The sequence below is a fragment of the Benincasa hispida genome, chromosome 9 (assembly GCF_009727055.1).
Source record: "Benincasa hispida cultivar B227 chromosome 9, ASM972705v1, whole genome shotgun sequence".
NCBI classification, from domain to species: Eukaryota; Viridiplantae; Streptophyta; class Magnoliopsida; order Cucurbitales; family Cucurbitaceae; genus Benincasa; species Benincasa hispida.
The window spans coordinates 43,026,378-43,049,643 of record NC_052357.1 but is presented as its reverse complement, the minus strand read 5'-3'; the positions used below and the strand labels follow the sequence as shown (position 1 = coordinate 43,049,643).

Here is a 23,266-nt window from a genome sequence, read left to right as displayed (position 1 = left end):
ATCAACTTCAAACCCACCTTAAATAACCCAAAAAATTAAAACTAGTTTTGAAAAAATATGCAGGGTATTTTAGTCCAAACGTGGATAAAGTTATGATATTTCTTTAATCCGTTGAAATTACCGGGCAGAACGGGCAGAACGGGCAGAACGGGCAGAACGGGCAGAACGGGCTTAAAGCATAGAGATATTTCTTCTTGTAAAACCCAAAACCCTACTTCCTTCTTCTCTCTCTCTTCCACTCTTGTTACCCTGTTATCTCATACTATTCACTTTCTCAAAATTCTCCTACTCTGTTCTTTCTTCATCACACACGCACACTCTTCATTTCTCAACCGCTTCAATTCGACCATTCAGAGTGGAAACTCACTGAATTCAACCAACCTTAATCATGTGAGGAACCACTGTTGCACTTCTGTTTCAGAGGTAATTTTCATAATTCCTTTTCTTTATGCTTCTGGATTCTTGCTTGATAATGGACTGGAGCCGACACTGGAGTTGAGGCGAGGGACGCCAGCGTGAAACTGAGGTCGGCACTGTGAAATGACTGAGTTGCCAGCATATGGAATTATGATTTTATTCTGTTATTTTTTTTTGGAGAATATGCACATTGTGTGTATGGAGTTGCTGAAGAGTCTGATTTTTTATTTTATTGATTGTGTCCGGCTGCGTTGCCTTTTGATTTCCTTTGCTTGGGAATGTTTTTCTTCTTTGCTGTGTTCTATTTTTGGATGTATTGTCTGTCATAATATGCAGATGGTGGTGTGGATTTAATAAAAGTTGGTTTTGATTGTACTTACTTTGACCTGAATGTTTTCGCTAGCCTCAAGGAATGCTATAAACTCCAAATTTTCAACTTCCATTTGTTTTGACTTTGTTACTTTCTCTACAATGGTTGGATTGTATTTATTAATTAACACTCAGTTCTAGTCTTTTTGGTTGGTTGGCCTTTTGATTTCCTTGCAGAATCCACCTAGAGAAATGGAATTTAGGGGGACAATGTCTCATTGGCTTCTAGCCCTAAAATTATACTGTACATGATTTTCGTGGGAGCTGACCAAAGAAATTGATGTTTTACCTTCAAAATGAATCAAAGAGACACCAAAATGAGAAAGGTATTCAAAATGTTTATGATAATTGACCTTGCTCCGGCTTTTTTCTGCCATCTTTCATACCCTTATTTTTTTCACATCTTTTGTGCGGTAAAATTTTAGGTTTCTAAGCAAGCTAGTTCAGTCACTACAAATTGCTGTGGGAAGATAGCTGCTCCGATTAAAACTCATGGTATTGGAAAAGGTCTGATGACAGTGTGGCAGGCAACAAATCCTGATGCTGGGGATTTTCCCGCCGGTACAATTTTTGGTCGCCGAAAATTTATGGATGTATCTCCAGTTTCAACTTCTTCATCTGAACAATCATTGCAGCAAAGAAAATGGCCACCACGACAAGCTAAAGTGAAGGTAACTTGAGTAGTTCTTAATCCTGGTTTTTGTTTTTACTTCAGTATATCGAATTTAGAATATTACAATACTTGTAATGTAACCTGAAATAAAAATGGTTGCTGATGGGAAGTTTACTACTTATAATCAGGGAAGGCTGGGATCCAAAGTACAGGGAAAGAGAAAGCCACTAATAAAAACCAGACGGGTAAATTTGTATAGTACATATATTATTCATTTATTTCTGTTTGCTGGGATCCTTAGCAATTTTTCATCCTCTGTTTGCTTGGGTTCTTGTTGTCTTTCAGGTGGAACACAATGGAGAAAAGAGTCAAGAGCAATTATGCCATGAAAATTGTGAACTTGCTTGGGAAGGAGTGAAATCTCAAGGATGCATAGACCAATTTGCTATACTGGTAGATGATGAAGAGTTGGAGCTGAGAGAGTTGCAAGCAGGAAAACATATTATGGGTTCTTGTGATCACTTCATGACAAATGGTGTCAATAGCTGCTCACTTTGTAAAGGTCTTGGAAGAATCTGACAATATTTATCTATTACATTTTTAGACTTTTCTTTCAATGGCATCTTTGAGTAAAAGACTGAAGCTGAGGATAATTCTCGAAGAGTCCATCTCTATGGTTTTAATCTGCAAACTTGTGTGATTTTGAAAATTACTGAGAGAACCTCATTCAATTTTTGGACACCTTCTAGTAGAGCTTTTTGGGAGAAAATTCCTACAGATACTTGGCTTCCACTAGGTGCTTCCTGGTTCCGTTGGCCATCTTTTTTGTTAATTCATTAGTGTTCCCAAGCCCACGGGAGAATTTACTCTTAGTCCAGCTGGTTTTTAGTTTTTCCTTTTTTGGAACCTGAGGAAATTTAGGAGAATTTTTTAAGATTATGAAAGACGAGATTTGTGGTAAACTAACCTTAATGGTTGCTAACTTGCTTAGTAAGACATACTGAAAACAATCTAGCAGACTTCGTTTCTGGGAAGTTGGTGAATAATTGAGAAGTTCTAAGAATTTCTGTGTTGTCAGAAGAGGTAGATTGACTTTAGATTTAATCTTTTTTTGACATGCCACTATTATAATTCCTCACGAACTAATGGTGTTGTATCACTGGAAAGTTTGCAAGTCCTTTTGATTTTTAATATTTTTCTTTTACTGTTAATTTATGATAGCCACTCACCTGACAATCAATATTTAATTTGACTTTTGGTCCTTTTTTATGAGCTGTTTGCTACTCGGGTGAACTTCTTGTCCACCTGTTGTTGCATTTTTGTTCCTTTTCTAAGTTAATGACAATGAATGAAATATCTATTGATTTTGGAAGGAAAAAGTTGTTTCTATTTAAATACGAAGCTCTTTGGAATACCATCTCTAATAATATTTTATATTTTCAGATATGCTGGCCAAGTTTCCTCCAAATTCTGTGAAGATGAAACAGCCATTTGGCATGCAACCTTGGGATTCATCTGTAGACATCGTGAAGAAACTATTCAAGGTTCATACTAAAATTTATGGGGTTGATTCTTGTCTGTTTAGTTCATTGAATAAGCAGTAGGTGTCTCCAGTATGCCCCATTCTCTCCTCAATCGGAAATGTTTTAGTTTGCTAGCATTGATACTAATTTGGTTTTTTTTTTTGCCTTGGACCCATTGGGATGCAATCCTTTTAATCCTTGCCCAGTAATTATTTTTTTTATTTTGCTTTCACTTATTAAGATAAAAATATATAGGGTTTAGGGTTTATTAAGATAAGAATGTTAGCAATGTTATTTATTATATAGGCTAAATTATACAAAATACCCCTAAACTTTGTACTCTATTTCAAAAATGTTTTTGAACTTTCAAAAGTTCAAAAAATATGCTTAAACTTTCAAAAATAGTTCAAAAGTACCCTTGTCGTTAGTTTTGGATGGAAATCATTAGTGTTTTGTTTAAAAAATACCCTTGAATTTTCAAAAAGTTAAATAAATACCCTTACTGTTAGTATATGAATACAAATCATTAATACTCGTTTCAAATATCCTTGAACTTTTCAAAGTTGTATTAATACTCTTAGCCTTGCAAAAAAAAGGGTTTAAAAATGCACCTAACATTAGTATAATAATCAATTTCTTTGAAGTTTTCTTGAGTTCGAAAAGATCTAAGTTCGAAACAAATTATATAGGTATCATCCTTTTTCATATAGATACTCTAATTTTTCTCTTTTTGTTCAATTTTTACACCAATTTTTTCACAACAAAATTTAAACTATAACTTCAAGTTAAAGCATAAAATCCCACAAAACTCCAAAAATAATAATCTCCCCTTAAAACTTACCAAAACTATAAATAGCCAGAATCAAATACAAAAATTTGTATTTGGCTATTAAAACACACTCATCAACTACTAACGTATAATCTTATTTAAACATACTCAACAATTACTAACGTATAATCTTGTTAAAACATATAAGTCCTAAGATCCCCTTGGTACTTCCATTATCCTCTTTCTTTTTGTTATAATTTATATACCTTAACTAAATGGGGAAATTGTTTTTAATGAGATAAACCAATGGTTAAATAGTTAACAAGAAGGAGAGTAAGAGGGGAGGAAAAGACAGAGAAAATAAAGAAGTGATAGGCCATAGATTGAAGTAGAGGAGAGAAAGAAAATGGAAGAGGTGTTGAGGTGTAGATAAACGGCAAGGGCATTTTTAACTTTTCTTTTAAGTAAGGGTATATGCAACTTCTAAAAGTTTATAGGTATTTATGCAACGAAGTATTGATGGTTTCTGGTTATATATTAACAGTAAGGGTCTTTTTTTAACTTTCCTTTAAGTTCAAGGGTATTTGATACAAAACACTAACAGTCTCCATCAAAAACAATGGTAAGGGTGTTTTTGAACTATTTTTTTCCAAGTTTAAGGGTAGTTTTAAAACTTTTGAAAGTTCAAGGATATTTTTGACACGAAGTACAAAGCTCAGGGCATTTTGTATAATTTAGCCTATTATATGTATGTATATTTTGCTTCCTGTTGCAGTTTTTCACAACCTCCATGATTTTCTTCTTCATGGTATTTTCTAATCGTTAATTTCCTTTGCAACAGGATGTATTGTCCATAAAGTACCTGTCAGTCTTGGTCTTTCTTTTTTTTTTTTTTTTTTTTTTGAGATGAGTCTTGGTCATTTCCATGTTTAGAAAAGTAGCATTTCTAACCCAACTTAGAGAGAATGAGTTGAAGTCATGATGGTCACCTATATACGATTTAACATCCTATAAGTTTTCTAGACAACTAAATATAGTAAGATGATTGGTCAGTGAGAATAGTTGAGCTGTGTGCAAGCTCTCTCAAACACTCACGAATGTCAATACAAAAAAGAAGAAAGGAAAAGTAGCATTTCTTGTACTTTCCATAAAGCTAAGCATCCCTAACATAATTTTGATTGGGTAGTGTTTTTATTTGTTCTATTGTTATTATCTTTTGAATATAAGAAACAAATTTCATTGAATGACTAATAAACAAGAAACCAAAAGCATTATAAAAAGTTACTCCAGTTAGCACAAATAATTACAAAGAGTTATTGTAACGGTTTTTCCTCTCGTTTCATATTTCTAAATAGAATGTGCTTTTGTACTTACTTGAGAATTTTTATTTTATCTTATTATATTATTTTTATATATCAATGAAATTTTTGTTTCTTATTGAAAAACGAGAATAATAATAATAATAATAAAAGCATGTGCGACTGCATTTGGAAGTTTTTCAAGTCAGTTGAAACGATTCTTCCTCTTGTTTCTAATTAGAATGTGTTTTTGTATGTCCTTAAGAATTTTTATTTTATTTTGTTATTATTATTGTAACGATTCTCCTCTTGCTTCCAATTAAAATTGTTCTTCCTTGAGTTTTATTTATTTATTTATTTTTGCTTTTGTGTATCAATGAATTTTTTGTTTCTTTATAAAAAAAACAACAGAATAAAAATAAAAGCTTGATGCTGATTGCATTTGGAAGTTAATCCAGTCAGTTGAAATGCGAAGATTAACATTTTGGTTTTTAATATTTTTAGGTCTTCAGTTTTCTTTGTACGTACGCTGTGACATTAGGCACGTGCACCTTCACCCTTGATGAGTTTGCTCAAGCATTGCATGACAAGGTTAAATATTCTATTTGATCTAGTCCTTTCCTATAAGAATGCTTCCTGGTTGGGTTTTTAAATTTGTGTCTTGACATTTACACCTTTTTGTGGTTTGGTTTTTCTTGCAACTGCAGAATTCATTCTTACTTGGAAAGATTCACGTGGCCCTTCTCAAACTACTATTTTGTGATATTGAGGCAGAACTTAGCAATGCATATTTGACTCCTCTGAGCAAGTCTTGCAAATTTCTTGCTTTAGTTCATTCGGTCAGTATTCATGATTGAATTTAGGCCACTTTGACAAAGAGGGCAACTTTTATTGAGAACAAATGAAACAGCTGACATTTGGTTATTAGCATGTTTCCTTAGTGCACTATGAATTTAGATTGCTTTTATGAATATGAAGAAAGCACATGTGCTTATATCTCTCATTTTCATCATTCTGAAGCTTGGAAGTCAAGAATTTGCTCTTGAGGTGTGGAAGAAATCATTGAACCCTTTAACATGGACAGAAATACTACGTCAAGTGTTGGTTGCAGCTGGTTTTTGTTCTAAGCAAGGTGCATTGCAGAAAGAAACACTTTCTAAGGTATTCAGTTTTCATACTTTTCTGCTTCAATGTCACCAGATGTTCCATATATTTTCATAGGAACCTATGGAACTTAGTTTCAAATGGTTGGAGTACTTCACAATTTTACTATTCTCAATATTTAGGTATCTTGTTCTTGTCAGTGATGAAAGTTCGGTTTGTTCATGTCCTATGTGATGCTTGTTCATGCATTGTTTTGTAACCATGCTTTTTCAATGAAGTTTTTAGATTTAGTATTGATATAGTCATATAGGTTGTATACTTATCTACAATTTAAAAGATATTGGACATTGGATAGGTTATGTAGGAGAGTCAGAGTCATCTTCACCCAGTTACTCCTGAAGTAAATTACCCATAAAGTGGCCACGAAGATTTGAATATTGGTTATATAATGCTGTTGTGTGGCTTTGGCAGTACATAATACCCAGGGATAAAATGCTTTTTATTTTGTAGCTTGACTTTATCCTAAATGCCTCGATTAGAACCTTGGAAGGATGGAGGTTCCATTTAGCTTTCTATCATATTTGATTTGATAGATGTGCAAAGATTGGAAAATATGCTCTTGGATCGATACAATTTTTAATCCAATCGAAATAATCCTACAGCTTAAAAATAAGGTCAAGCAGAGAACCTAAGAAATACGGCCCGACTGGAGATCCAGAACCTGAACCACTCTTATCCTTTTGTTCTGTTTTTTATAAACTTATGTCGGCAAGTTTGATTTTGTGAATGGTTCACGTGTTCTGTTTTATTGTAAACCTTCTTGAGTATCCTTCATACTTGTTCTTTTCTAGGAAAGGGACCTTATGTCTAAATATGGTGTGCAACGTGGAACTTTGAAGGGTGAATTATTTATAATTTTATCAGAGAAAGGAAACAATGGGATCAAAGTTTCTGATTTGACAAGGGAGTCAAAGGTATATAACAATTTTGAGACAAATGTGGATCACTTCATTGTCATTATTATTATACTTGTTAAAAAAGTGGAATTTGACATCGCTCTTGTCTTGAAGATTGTTGATCTGAATGTTGCTGGCACTACTGAAGAACTGGAGCGTCAAATATGTTCCACTTTGTCCAGTGATATAACTTTATTTGAAAAGATATCTTCATCTGCATACCGTCTCCGGCCTAGTTCTGCTTCAATGGATGTTGATGAATGTCAGTCGGACACTGATTTTGGAAGTGTAGATGATATAGCAGCTAGTACATCAATATGCAGCAGTAGTTATGATTCTGAATGTGATTCAGAAAAATTGTGTTCTCAAAGATTTAAGATTCAGAAATCCAAAAACGAAAATCCGACTGTTTCCACAGAGATTGATGTAAGCCATCCAGGTGAAGCATGGCTGTTAGGACTGATGGAAGATGAATATTCAGGATTAAGCGTTGAAGAGAAGTTGAATGCATTGGTGGCTTTAATTGATCTTCTTTCTTACGGATCAAGTATTAGGCCAAAGGTACATTATTCTATCTTGTAAGGGTCTTTTTTCCTAGTATTTTCATGTTTACATCATAATTTTGTGATATTTGGTAAATTGTGAAAGATATTGATGAGTGTTTGTATTTATATCCTAAGTTCAAAATCTGTTTTTACCTTCGTGAGATTTTTCTCTAAGAATCTTTCTGATATTTAGAAAATTAAAGAACACCTACTCTGCCTCCTATATGAAAATTTATTTTTATCTGGGAGAAGAAGTTATTCATTGCAGCCTGCAGGGACAGTTTTCGAGGCTACTTTATTCTATTATACCTTGGTGCTTGTGGGCAGTGATACTTAGAAGCCTATCTTTTTTATATTTCTTTGGTATGTTGTTTCATAGTTTAAGGTGTTGTACTCTAAGACTTTTCAATATGATAGGGTACATCTACATCCTGTGGCATTGTTGATTATGCTTCCAACACTCGACATTATGGTTCTGGAGCAAAAATAAAGAAGTCTTCTGTCAGGGGACACAACCTGTCCAGGTCATTCTTGACTAGTTCAGGACAGTTGTATGGTGCAAGTGTCAGATACGCTTCATTGGAACATCATCCTATCGATTCGGCAACAGCAATCTCAAAGTTTCAAGAGAATTCAGCAGGTCAAGGAACGGGTGCAGACAAGATGAAAAATGCTATTTACTTGCATCCAATGCAATCTATCTTTTTAGGTTCTGATCGTAGGTACAACAGATACTGGCTTTTTCTTGGTCCTTGTAATGCATCTGATCCTGGTCATAGGAGGGTTTATTTTGAATCTTCAGAGGATGGCCATTGGGAAGTGATTGATACAAAAGAGGTAATATCCTGACAATTTTATGTCAAGTTTCCCTATCATAGATTCAATATTAATTATTGTTCTGTTTTCTATTCCTAATGTAGGCTTTGTGTGCCTTGTTATCTGTGTTGGATGATAGAGGTAAGCGGGAAGCTTTCCTCATTGAATCTCTAGAGAACCGTATGGCATTTCTATGTGAAGCCATGAAAAATAATAGCACTAGGAATCTTGTGAGCAGGAGCTTTACACAGTCTGAACAATCCGATACGGATAGGATTAGAGAAAGCAGTTATTCTCCTGTGTCTGATGTCGACAATAGCCTAAATCAAGCTGAGATTACTGGTGATCCGTTGCGTTTAAGTAGTGCTATAGTTCTTGAAGCTAAAAGAAAGGGAGAAGCAGAAGAGCAAAGCTGGAGTCGTCTCCAGGCATTTGATTCATGGGTGTGGAATTTCTTCTACCATGCACTTTATGCTGTAAGGCATGGTAGAAGGTCTTATCATGATTCACTTGCTAGATGTGAAAGTTGCCATGATTTGTATTGGAGGGATGAGAAACATTGTAAAGTTTGCCATATTACCTTTGAGCTTGACCTCAACGTGGAGGAAAGATATACCATTCATAGGGCAACTTGTCGAGTAAAAGAGGATGATGATGTATTTCCAAAGCATAAAGTTTTATCATCACAGTTCCAAGCATTGAAAGCTGGAGTTCATGCAATCGAGGTATTTCATTTTATTTTCTTATTTTTTTATAAGAAATATTTCTTTCATTAGGATGGTTTGCATGTCAAGGGAACTGTGGCAAAAGGTCCAATCCTATTTATGTATGAAAGTTGAAACCACAAATAGGTTGTTTGGTGTGTGGCCATAAAAAAATAAAATTGGTTTAGATATTAAATATATATAATTGTTCTGTTGGTATTGGTCCGTATCTTAAAGATACACCAAAAGTTCATCTGTAAGTTAGTAAGTATATACGAAGGGGATAATACAAAAGTCTCTCCCTAGTGTTTGAAATTTATCTCAACTAAGAAACGAAAATTTTATAGTTGAAGATGCCTTCATCGAGGCCAAGCTAAAAGTATGATCTGAGCATTATTTAGTATCATGGGAAGATGCACTATGTGGTTCTAATTTAAAAAGGTCAGCAGGTGTCCCTCTGTAAGCTTATGCTTGTGTCGGATTTCAGTGTGTTTTTGGATGATCAACTAGTTTTCAAGTATTTGAGCCATCCTCCACCGACCATTTAATAAGTTGAGAGAACAAAGGAAAGTCCGAAGCAATAGTCCAAGGATGTTTTCTTGAATCGTTAATCCTACAACTTAAAAACCACAAAAAAACGCCCGGTTCATATTTGTTCACAATAACCTTACACCACAGAGCATTTCACTCTGTGAAGAAACGTCACAACCAATTTGCCAAAAAAGCCTCAATATGTGATCTCAGATTGCTACTGCCCAAGTCTCCAAGATCGATTGATTTTAACAAAACCTCCCACTTGACGAGATGGGCCCCACCATGCTCCTCCATTCCTTTGTGTTTGGTTCCACAGCTTTATCTTCTGTTAGATAAGAGGATGAATGTCTTACCTCTTCTGATTCTCCCTCACTGCTTTCCCTTTGGTTTCATCATCTCCTTACCGAACGAGAGGCAGTTATTGGCCTTCCTTATTATTGTTTCTGACTAAGGGATCTGTCATGGGAGAAGGTATTTTAGGTGTTGGATCCCTTAACCTTTTAAGGGTTTCTCTTGCATTCCTTTTTCATTTTTCTTTGCTTCACTTCTCCTTCTTAGATGCATCTGCTCTCTCTTTGGAAGGTTAAAATTTCAAAGAAAGTTAAATTCTTTGCTTGACAAGTTTTGCATAGGAGAGTGAAGATGCATGATCGTCTCCAAAGACATTTTTCTTTTGTGTTGCACCCCAATGGTGCGCTCTAGGAAGAGGATCTCAACCATCTTCCATGGGATGTCTCCTTTTTTCTCCTTTGAGAGTCGGATTTTCAGAATTTTTGGTGTTGTGTTGGTTAATAATAATAGAGGTTGTTACTCCATGATCGAGGAGGTGCTTCTAAACCCTCCTTTTTGTGATAAAGAGAGAGTTATGTGGCAGGCGTGCTTTTCTGCCATTTTGTTGGGGATTTGGCAGGAGTGGAACATTAGGATTCTTGAAGAGAGTGAGAGATTTGGAGTTGTGCTTTGGGAGTTAACCCCTCGTTATTGGGTGTCTGTTTATCGAGCTTTTTGTAAAGTCCAGCTTATTCTAATTTTTAGATTGGGATCCTTTCGTGTAATTGGAGTAGAGGCTTCTTTTGGCAGCCTTATTTTTTATATGTTCTTGTACATTTTTTTTTTCATATTTCTCAACTAAAAAAGAAAAGGTAAAAAGAAAAAAGAAAGAACTAGTTTTCAAGTATTCTCTTTTTCTGGAGGTGTTACTGACATGACTTCTATCTACAACTTGGGAAGAAAGTCGGTTTATTTTTCCTTTTTGGCTTTTTATATTTTTAATTTTTGGGATCGTATATTTCATTAAAAGATTGTCATTGGTATAACTGATGTTGTGTTCTAGGATATGGCACAATATATTACTGCAAAAAGTAGAACCATCTTAGGGCCAGGGTAGACGGTAGCCCCTCCCAAAGGCTAGAAAGAAAACAGAAGACTATGATAAGAGAGCGAAAACAGAAGACTATGATAAGAGAGCCTCCCAAGCATTCTTTAGTTTGTTTTTGCTTTCCACGTTTCCGAATATTTCTGTTTGCAATTCCACGCACTTGGAAGGTGCTTTTATGTTTCAGTTGATGTGTTTAACTACTTGCTAGTGGTTTGAAAATCATTTCTTCCGTCTCTTTTTCTTGTAGTCTATAATGCCTGAGGGCACTATGGTTGGAGCTTGGACTACATCTGCTCATAAGTTATGGATCAAACGGCTCAGGCGTACTTCCTCCATGCCAGAACTTATGCAGGTTTTTTAATTTTTTCTGGTTTTTGATATTGGCTTATATTTTTAACATTTCTTGTTATAAGTCCTTTTTGTTTGTGCTTGTAGTCATTAGGAATTGTAGTATTAATATGCAGTAAATATAATTTGGTTTTTGATTATAACAGGTGGTTGCTGATTTTGTTGGTGCCATCAATGAGGATTGGTTCTATGATCTCGCAGAAGGTTCTTCAGTTGGTATTCTAGATACTTTAGCGTCTTTTGAGTCCTTACCCCAAACAACCTCTGCTCTTGCGTTCTGGTTGGTTAAATTGGATGCCTTCCTTAATAGCTTTATGTGCGGAAGGACCTGAAAAGCAGCTAGAAGCCGCCTGCAGAGGTAAATGTTGATCCTTTGCCAGTTTCTATACCCCTTGTTTTAATACATATTACTAGCGTTTTGATAATATTTATTTCTTTATGTATACTTTAATAAATAATATTACTGATTAAAACAATTACAGAACAAACGACCTCTGGCTTGGTGAAATTCCTATTGGCTTGAGCAGAAAGAGAGAATTTTCATAGGGTTTGATCTAGCTCATTTAGAGAAGCTGAGAACACAATTCTATCTAGCAGCCAAATCATGAGCTTGGCCTAGTGGTAAATAAGGGAACATCCCCTTGATAAATGGCTAAGAGGTCATGGCTTTTCAATCCATGGTGGCCACCTACCTAGAATTTAATATCCTGCAAGTTTCCTTGACACCCAAATTGATGTACTAGAAGATTTACTTCTTTAATTAGCTATAGTTAGTTTGTTAGTTTTGAACAAATTTATAATCTTCCTCTGTAAATAAAACCTCTTCCCTTATTTTGAGGGGAGATTTATTGATTCAAAATATTAGACTCTTGGTTTCACACCAAAATTGGTATCAGAGCACTCCAAGATTTAGGAACCGATGGCGGGAAGGAGATCCCATCAACCAATCGAAGGAGATGTTCACGGGCAAGAACAAGAGGTGGAAGATACTCCCACCCTCTCTCCAAGAACCTCAACCCGACGCTTGCTGTCCGTTGAGAACTCATTGGAGGGAATTCATGGCACCTTAACAAACCTTCAAGAAAGCATGGAAACCCTTGCTAGAAGAGTTGAAATGCTTGCAACCGCACCTCAAAATCAAGAGAATATTCAACCAGCTGTATGGGGAGGAAGAGGAAGAAGAGGCGGCGGATGGGCAAGAAATGGCCAAAACCAGCAAGAAATATTTCAAGAAAGACATCCAAGAATTCAAAGATAGCACCATTAAAATCTAAGAAGATAACCAATTGGCCAAGAAAGATATCAAGAAAACCAAGATTGGGATTCATCTAGTGAATATGATCAAGAATAATAATTCTTTGTGCCAAGAAGAGGAAGGGGCGAGAGACGTGTGGACAATGATTTCAAGATGAAAATTGACTTGCCAAGTTACGATGGGAAGCGAGACATTGAAGCATTTCTTGATTGGATCAAGAACACAGAAAATTTTTTCACATACATGAACACTCCTAAGCACAAGAAAGTGCATCTCGTGGCACTAAAGTTAAAAGCTGGCGCCTTGGCTTGGTGGGATCAACTTGAGATCAATCGGAGAAGAATTGAGACCAATTCATTCGTGGGAGAAGATGAAAGGGTTAATGAAGGAACGCTTCCTACCTCCTAATTACGAACAAACCTTGTATAGTCAATATGAAAATTGTAGACAAGGAGGACGATCAGTGGTTGATTACATTGAAGAATTCCATCGACTAAGAGCAAGAACAAACCTTATGGAGGGTGGCAACATTTGATTGCAAGGTTTATTGGAGGTCTACACATGGATATCAAAGAAAAGTAAAACTACAACCTTTCCACTCTTTTACTGAAGTTATCTCTTTTGCTGAAACCGTGGAGGAGATGAACGAAATCCGAGTCAAGAATTCATCAAGAAGGTCCGCTTGGGAAGCCTCCACAAGCAAAAGGGTTAGTGCTGCATGTAAAGCACCAAATTCTCCAAATCCACCAGCCTTGACCAAAGACAGAGATAAGGAAAATCAAGAAGGAAGTGAAGAGAAGAAGACCGAGACCACATTCAAGAAGAGAGCTCAAAATCCCTACAATAGGCCTTCTTTGGGCAAATGCTTTCGATGTGGCCAAGTTGGTCATCTATCTAATGCAAGCCCCCAACGAAAAACAGTAGCTTACATAGAAGAGGAAGAAGAAATGATGGCTGAAAACAGTGAAGAAGAAGATGAGGAAGTCGAGTTCATTGAACCGGATGACGGTGATAGACTCTCTTTTGTTCTCCAAAGAATGTTAATCACTCCTAAAGAGGATTTGAACCCCCAAAGGCATTGTCTTTTCAAAACAAGGTGTACAATCAACAACAAGGTATGCAATGTCATCATAGACAGTGGAAGTAGTGAGAATTTTGTCTTCAAAAAGCTAGTGGCGGCTCTAAATCTCAAAGTGGAGACTCATCCAAACCCATACAAAATAGCATGGGTAAAGAAAGGTGGTAAGGCACAAGTAAGTGAAATTTGCACCATTCCCTTTTCAATTGGTAATAGCTACAAGGACCAAATAGTATGTGATGTATTGGAAATGGATGTATGTCACATATTATTAGGGAGACCATGGCAATATGATACTCGAACCTTACATAAGGGGAATACATACGAGTTTAATTGGATGGGCAAGAAAGTGGTCTTACTTCCACCAAACAAGAAGAATGATAAAGGCGTAAAGGTGAAAAAGGAAGACAACAGCCATTTGTTTATAACAATTAGTGGCAAAACTTTGATGAAAGAAAGAGAAGAAGATATATTAGGACTTGTTATTGTTGATAAGTTCGAGGAAATACAAGAGAATGGGAACCCTCCGGTGATACAAGAATTGTTTGATGAATTCCCTCTCCTTAAAGGAGAACTCGAGGGGCTGCCCCCCATTGAGAAATATTCAACACCACGTTGGCCTAATCCCGGGAGCTACACTACCAAACCTGCCTCACTATAGAATGAGTCCTAAGGAATACGAAATCCTTCACCAACACATCGAGGAGTTACTCAACAAAGGGCACATTCAACCAAGTTTAAGCCCGTGTGTAGTCTCGGCCCTACTAACTCCAAAGAAAGATGGAAGCTGGAGAATGTGTGTAGACAGTAGAGCCGAGCCATTAATGGCATCACCGTGAAATACCGTTTTCCAATCCCTCGTATAAGTGATCTACTTGACCAACTTGGAGGAGCATTGATCTTTTCTAAGGTGGATTTGAAGAGTGGATACCACCAAATAAGAATACGATCGGGTGATGAATGGAAGACGGCTTTCAAGACCAATGAAGGATTGTTCGAATGGCTAGCCATGCCCTTTGGGCTATCAAATGCTCCAAGCACTTTCATGAGACTCATGAATCAAGTACTCCATCATTTCCTTAACAAATTTATCGTAGTGTATTTCGACGATATTTTGGTGTATAGCAGGAACATTGAGGAGCATTTACAACATCTTCGAAGCCTTTTTCAAGCATTAACAACCGACAAGCTCTATATCGATCATAAGAAATGTCTTTTTCTAGTAAAGGAAATTACATTTCTTGGCTTCTTAATTGGTCACAATCAAATTAAAGTTGACCCAAAGAAGATTGAAGCTATTACCCGATGGCCAACTCCATGCTCAGTAAAAGACATTCAAGTCTTCCTTGGTTTGGCTTCATTTTACAGAAAATTTATCAAGAATTTCAGCTCTATCATAGCACCTATTACTAATGGTCTAAAGAAATGCAGTTTCCATTGGGGAGAGAAACAACACAGTAGCTTTGAATGTATCAAAGGAAAGTTGAGTTCCAGCCCTATTCTTAAGCTACCAGACTTCTCTTTACCATTTGAAGTAGCCGTGGATGCCCGTGGAGTGGGCATTGGAGGTGTATTATCACAACAAGGACACCCTGTTGAGTTCTTTAGTGAAAAACTCAGTAACTCAAGGTAGAACTGGACTACTTATAAACAAGAATTGTATGCCCTTGTTAGAGCTTTGAAACAATGGGAGCACTATCTTCTTTCTAAAGAATTTCTCTTGTTGACGGATCACTTTTCGTTGAAGTACCTGCAATCTCAAAAGAATATCAGTCGTATGCACGCACGGTGGATTTCCTTCATTCAAAGGTTTGACTTTGTGATCAAACACCAATAAGGCAAGGAGAATAAAGTAGTTGATGAGTCGAAAGATTTCTCTTTTTACTATCTTAGCCACCGAAGTAACTGCTTTCTCTCATCTCCCATGCTTATATAAAGAAGATGTTGATTTTGCTGAGATATGGTATAATTGTGCCCACTTTATAAAGACTAATGATTTTCATATAGTGGATGGTTTCTTATTCAAGGGAGAGCAATTGTGTATTCCACACACTTCCCTTCGAGAAGCTCTTCTAAAAGAAGCACACTCGGGAGGATTGGTTGGACATTTTGGTCAAAATAAAACTTTTGAACTAGTGACTGCTCGTTTTTATTGGCCATAAATTCGGAAGGACACAAATAACTTTGTTAAGAGATGTTCTATCTGTCAAAAAGCACAAGGCACAAGCACTAATGCGGGTCTATATTCGCCATTACCTATTCCCACAACCATTTGGGAAAACTTATCAGCTGACTTTGTACTTGGTCTTCCAAAAACCCAACGAGGGTATGATGCAGTAATGGTGATAGTGGACGGTTTCAGTAAAATGACTCACTTTCTTGCTTGCAAAAAGACAAATGATGCAGTTTATATAGCCAATCTCTTCTTTAAAGAGATTGTTCGATTTCATGGAGTGCCCAAGTCCATTGTATCTGATAGGGATGTCAAATTCCTTTGCCATTTTTGGCGTACACTATGGAAGAAGTTTGATACAACATTGAAGTTTAGCACTACCTCACACCCTCAAATTGATGGGCAGACAGAAGTTACCAACAGAACATTGGGAAATCTTATACGTTGTCTAAGAACTCAAACCTGAAACAATGGGATTTGTCCCTTACCCTGTTTGCCTTTAATAATATGAAGAATAGATCAACAGAAAGATACCCCTTTACAGTTGTATACACCAGAACTCCAAGACTAACTTTTGACCTTGCTAACTTGCCTTCTGTAGTGGATGTTAGCATTGAGGCTGAAAGTATGGCTGAAAGAATTCAAAAGCTTCATCAAGAAGTCCATGATCATTTGGAGAAGACTACCTTGTCTTACAAAGAAGACAGAGACAAGTCTAGAAAAGAAGTTAATTTTGAGGTAGGAGTCCTAGTAATGATCCATCTATGCAAAGCTCGATTTCCTACTGGTATGTACAACAAATTGAAAGATAGACAACTTGGACCATTTCAAGTATTAGAGAAATATGGCACCAATGCATACCACATTGAATTACCAACAGATTTGCACATCAATCCAGTATTCAACGTGGCTGACTTGAAGCCTTATTTTGCTCCGGACAGCTTCCATTTAGCATCCTAATTGCCTCGCGGACGAGTCCAATCTTGAGGGGGTGGATTTGATGTAACTAGAAGATTTACTTCTTTAATTAGCTCTAGTTAGTTTGTTAGTTTTGACTTTAACTGTAGTTAATTTGTTAGGATTTGAGTTTTGACTTTAACTATAGTTAGTTTGTTAGGATTTGATGTAACTAGAAGATTTACTTCTTTAATTAGCTATAGTTAGTTTGTTAGTTTTGAACAAACTTGTAATCCTCCTCTATAAATAAAGCCTCTTCCCTCATTTTGAGGGGAGATTCATTGATTCAAAATATTAGACCCTTGGTTTCACACCACAAATGTTGTAAGGTTAGGTGGGTGGTTTAGTGTCTAATTTTTAAAACCACAAAGACTAGTTTCTAACTTTTTTCAAACCATGGGGACGAAATTTATAATTTAACCTTATTCAAATTACTTATCACCTTGACCCTCATCTTACCCCTTACCCCTTTCTACCAAATAGGACCCTACCACGCTTTCTTCTGAATCGGATCCATCCTCCCAATCGACCCAACTTATTTCTCCAAAAAGCCCACCAACCCATTCTGAACCACTCATCGATCCATCGGCCCACCATAATTTAACACCTCCCAAAAGCTCATTGACTCAACCAAAAAGCCCAACACCTCTTCAGGAACCAAAAAGCCCTACGTCTCACCCCAACCCAAACAAACCAACCCTTTCTTCCACATCCGCCCTTCCCGATCCATCCATTACTGTTACCGTCCCAAATTCCCAATCCATCACCATTAAAGAAAACTATACTCTCATCGTGTGCCGGGTAATAAATTTTCCACAAATCCTTCGCTCTCTGAGGACATCAATATAGACAACTACCTCTCAAGCCCCATGTCTCTCACCAAAAATCCCCCTCTCTCCCACCTTCATCGCCCCTCTTGATACAGGGTTCAATTGTCAGACAAGCATCGATGGAAGCCGAGCACATTACTCCACCCGACCACGAAGAAAACTCTTTCGTGGACTCAAGACTTAGAAGACAGTATCGAGGATCCAAGTCATTATCTAAAGTTTCTCCTCCATGGCTTTTTTAAAAAAAGCTTTGTATTATGGCTATGCCTGCAGTAAAGAAGAATCATAAAACGCCAAAAAAACAAAAACAACTCAACAGGGAATTGGCGGGTCTTCATTCCTCTATCAATTATGACAAGTTTGCTTCCTCCTCATACACTGGCGGGCATCCTTCTTTATTATGATCATCATCTCTTGGAATGTCAGAAGCCTTAAGGAATGGGAAAAACGGGCCCTCATTAAAAAGGAAATTGTGAAACGCAACCCAACCATTGTTATCTTCTAGGAGACAGAGACTATCTAGTTTGATTGATTGCTTATACAATTTATTCAGAGCTCACGCAATATTGGATGGACTTTCCTTGAAGCAAATGGCTCATCGGGTGGTATTCTCATCATGTGGAATGATCCAACTTTCTCTATCTCGAATATCACCAAAGGTCAATACTTTAACCATTCTCATTTCTATTGTTGATGGTTTTAGTTTTTGGTTGACAGGGGTCTAAACGGTACAGGCCTTCATTTTGGCAAGAATTGGATGACTTGTCTGCTTTGTGTATGAACACATGGATTTAGGAGGTGACTTTAATGTATCCAGGTGGAGAAATGAAAAATCTTGAGACAGACCAATCATTAGCAGCATGTGATAGTTTAGCTCTTTCATTGACTGCCTTAGCCTCATTGATCTGCCTGTCAATAACGGTCTTTACACATGGTCTAACGGTTGAGATCCCCCAATGTTGACCCTCGTTGATAGATTTCTAGTAATAGATCCCATTTTGACAAAATTCAAAGAGGCCACAGTGAGAAGGCTTAATAGGCCTACATCTTACCACTTTTCGATTTTGCTTCAACTAGGATCTATCAAATTGAGTCCTGCAACTTTCCGTTTTGAGAATATATGGATGGAGCATAGTTCTTTTCTTCCTTCGATTAAAAACTGGTGGAGAGGAAATCCTTTGATTGACTAGGCGACCCATGGTATTATCCAAAAGTTGAAGGTTGTCAAGGGTTGTTAAGGAATGGAACAAATCCACTTTCGGGTGCATGACATTCTTGAAAAAACAGTTATTTTTATCTCGCTGGCTTAGACACATTGGAGGATCTTGGCCCTTTCAACCCATCCTACATGCAAAAAAGGAGACAGTTAAAGGTTCAGATCATATCCATCAACACAAAGGAAGAAATTTCTTGGAGACAAAAACGTATGCACAGGTGGTTAAAAGATGGAGATATGAACTCTTCTTACTTCCATCTTCTCATGATTGCAAAGAAGAGAAAACACACAGTGATGGAGATATTATCTAGGAATGGGACCAGCCTCCTCACTGAAGAGGATATTGTGGCTTAATTTGTTTCTTTCTATGAAGCTCTCTACACGAAAGATAATGGCCATAAACATCTGCCCTCGATTGAACAGTGGGATCCCGTAACCCCTTTATAGGCAAATGAGTTCGAGTTTCCCTTCACGGAATAGGAGATATTGGTTGCTATTAGAATCTTGGATCGAACAAATCCAAAAATATTGGAATATCCTCAAGAAAGATATCAAGAGTGTGTTCCAAGACTTTTTTAAGGAAGGTATTATCAACGCAAGTCTGAATGAAACATATACTTGTCTTATCCCAAAAAAGGCTAACGCTCTCGATCTATGGGTGACTATAGACCCATAAGTCTCATTTCTTGTCAAAACAAAATCATTGCTAGAGTTCTTTAAGAGAGATTCAAGAAGGTTCTGTCATTGAGGGAAGGCAGATTCTTGATGCATCTTTGATTGGGAATGAGATTATTGAAGAATATGTCAGGAAACAAAAATAGGGGCTTCTGGTCAAGATTGATATTGAGAAAGCTTTTGATAAAGTGGACTGAGATTTTTTTGACCTTATTCTACAAGCAAAAGGCTTCAGCACTACTTGGCGCAAATGGAATAGTGGCTGTATCTCCTTGGCAGACTTCTCTATTATGATTAATGGTCGTCCGACGTCCTAGAGGTAAGATTTGTGCTTTGAGGGGCCTTAGACAAGACAATCCCTTGTCTCCCTTCCTGTTTGTCATCATTATAGATTGCTTCAGTAGAACGATGAATGAAGCTAGTAACAAGGGTTAGATAAAAGGCTTTAGCTTGGGGACAAGCTCCCTACAGGTGCATCATCTTCTCTTTGTTGATGACACCATCCTCTTCACTGATAATAATGATGACTCGCTACACAATCTTTTCGATCTTGTTGACTCATTTGAGAGGGCCTCAAGACTTCACATAAATCACAAGACTGAATTATTGGGTATTTTTACATCCACTGATGAGTTCGAACAGATTGCTAGGAAGTTTAATTGCAGATTGAGTCCTTGGCCATGTACTTACCTTGGACTTCATCTAATTGGTAAGCCAAAATCAGAATTTTTTGGGAGGGTGTCTCATCAAACCGTGGTTCACATCTTGTTAGATGGGAAAAGATCATCAAGACTCAGGCTAAAGAGGGTCTCGGGTTACAAAGCATGGCTGATAAAAACCGCGCTCTCCTTGCTAAATGGGTTTGGAAATACTATCACGAGGATGAGGCTTTGTGGAAACAGGTTGTGGATGCTAAGTACAGGGTGACTTTTACAAAGTCTTGGCCTAATACTAATTTCCTCGCTTACATCAAAGGACCATAGAGTGCCATCTTGATGCACATGAGCCTCGTTACAGAAAAGGTTACTATAGAAGTGGGAAATGGGAAAAACACATCTTTCTGGTTTGATAGATGGCACTCCATGGTAAGTCTCATTGGGAGAACAATGAGAACAATCAGGTTGTGGATGCTAAGTACGGGGTGACTTTTACAAAGTCTTGGCCTAATACTAATTTCCTCGCTTACATCAAAGGACCATAGAGTGCCATCTTGATGCACATGAGCAATCAATTACAGAAAAGGTTACTATAGAAGTGGGAAATGGGAAAAACACATCTTTTTGGTTTGATAGATGGACTGGAGCTTCTCCTCCCAATGAGACTTACCATGGAGTGCCATCTTGATGCAAATGAGCCCCATTAAAAAAAAGGTTACCATAGAAGTGGGAAATGGAAAAACACATCTTTCTGGTTTGACAGATGGATTGGAGCTTCTCTTCCTAATGAGACTTTTGACAGATGGATTGGAGCTTCTCCTCCCAATGAGACTTACCCCCAATTGTTCTCTTTATCTTTTCATAAATGCCCTCTGTACAGGATATGTGGGATGCTAGACAGGGATGGTCTCTTTATTTTAGAAGAAACCTCATGAGGAAAAGATTGATGGATGGCTTGATTTTATGAACACCATCAATGGTGTACAGGATAGTGGAATGCTAGACAGGGATGGTCTCTTTATTTTAGAAGAAACCTCATGGAGGAAAAGATTGATGGATGGCTTGATTTTATGAACACCATCAATGGTGTCCACCTATCCAATACTAAGGATGTTTGGCTCTGGCAACCAGACACTTCCGTGTCCTTCACAAAATCCCTATCTCGCAGACTGGGAGCCGATCCAGATTCCTCTAACCATCCCTTTTATGCTGCCATCTGGGAAGTTAGTCACAATACCATCAATACTTGTGACAAGTTACAGAGACATCTTCCCCACATGACCCTATCTCCCCACTGTTGCATCATGTGCAAGTCTGGACATGAATCTACTAGCCACCTTTTCATCCATTGTCACTTTGTCGGGAGATTTTGGAATGTGATGTTCTCATCCTTTGGTTGGTGCACTGCTCTTCCAAAGGACACTAAAAGTGCCTAACGGACACTTTCATTGGTCATCCTTTTACCAAAATCAAGAAGCTCATCAAGATGCATTTGATTTGTGCTTTCTTAGGAAATACTTGGAAGGAAAGGAACAATTGTCGAAGCTCTTTTGATATTTTTTTTGAACTCATTATCTTTCATGCTATGAGTTGGTGTAAATGCAATTCTCCTTTCAAGTCATAGACCCTTTCATCTCTTTTGTAATTCCTTTGGCTTGGGTTTCGACCTTTTTTTGTAAATTTCATACATCAATGAAATTTGTTTCTTATAAAAAAACATACTTATGACCAAACTTTCAATTATGTCTCTAGACTAGGGTTGGCAAAAATCTTTGTGGATCCCTGCCCCGATAGGGTTGGCAAAAATCTCTGTGATCCCCGCCCCGATCGGGGCGGGAAATCCCCGGTTTGACCGAGGATGGGGTCAAACCGGGGATCCTAATCGGGTCCTCGGTCGAGGACGGGGCAGGGACAGGGAGGGTATCCCCGCTTCGTCCTCGTCCCTGCCCCCGCCCGATAATTTTTTAATATATATATATATATATTTCGGGGATGGGTCCCTGTGGGGACCCATTTCCCCCGCGGGGACGGAATTTTGAATTTCCAAATTATTCAAAAAAATATATCTTTTCAACTTTCATGGTAGTTGATGTAATAAAATTAGGGCATACGTGATATAAATTTGGTTTTTATCCTTGCAATTTGAAATTTGTTCTAAAAAATAACTTTGAGTTTCCAAATTGTTAAAAAAAAATATATTTTCAACTTTCATGGTAGTTGATGTAATAAAATTAGAAGGGCATATGTGATATTGTTTACAACTGTATAAAAGATTTAGATTCTTTTTACCATTTATTTCATCTTTAAAAACTTTGTTAAAATCACGTATAATTTCAATTTTTACACATAAATTGTCATACAAGTTTACAATTTAAAGTGAATTTTTAAAAAAGAAAATTAGAAACATAATTGAAACCTACTCCAATGTTCGAGAGTTTTTTCGTATGTGATTCTTCATTCTAAGTCCATTATAGCTAGGTTGCTCATCCTTTTGTTTCCTTTACTGGATATTTCAGGTAAAAAAAGTAGAGCCTGGAGATAGTTGATAATCCCAACACACCAAGCCCTTGAAGAATTTGTACAGGTTAAACCAAACCATATGTGAGCACTGGACCAAAACATTTCATAATCTGTAGGCTAAGCGGGGTGTCGATGGTTCCCGCTCATCACAGGTTCAATCTATTTCATTACAGAGAAGATAGGGAATAAACACAAATATGGTTACGATCTAATGTTCGAGGTATTATAAAACCATATATGAGCACTGGTTATCACTTGCAATGGGAAGGAAGGCAATATCTCATATTAGGGCAATTTAAGACAGATTTTTGCTGCAGCTGTCTTGAGCATTCATTTATAGATTCATTAAGTTTTGACATTGCCTTGGCCCCAAACAATGAGCAAATTGTAGTGTTCATGTGGCCATATCATTGTATGTAACACTCACCTCCAATGATGGAAAATATGGAGGTAAAGGAATTTTGTCGAATGTGTATCTACCACTTGACTAGTGGATCCTTCCTAATAAGATAACCAACATGATTCCCTCTAA

General features: G+C 37.1%; 1 protein-coding gene across 1 annotated transcript; it reads left to right on the top strand.

The window, feature by feature from the left end:
• Positions 1-213: 213 nt before the first annotated feature.
• LOC120086068 (homeobox-DDT domain protein RLT3) lies at positions 214-23,266 on the top strand. Its single transcript, XM_039042496.1, has 16 exons — positions 214-423; positions 964-1,112; positions 1,212-1,457; positions 1,588-1,644; positions 1,745-1,961; positions 2,843-2,943; positions 5,494-5,580; positions 5,697-5,828; positions 6,010-6,150; positions 6,945-7,067; positions 7,164-7,610; positions 8,012-8,431; positions 8,515-9,135; positions 11,274-11,378; positions 11,521-11,732; positions 22,731-23,266. The coding sequence occupies exons 2-15, from the start codon at positions 1,083-1,085 to the stop codon at positions 11,704-11,706; spliced, it is 2,913 nt and encodes a 970-aa protein (XP_038898424.1). The 5' UTR covers positions 214-423; positions 964-1,082; the 3' UTR covers positions 11,707-11,732; positions 22,731-23,266.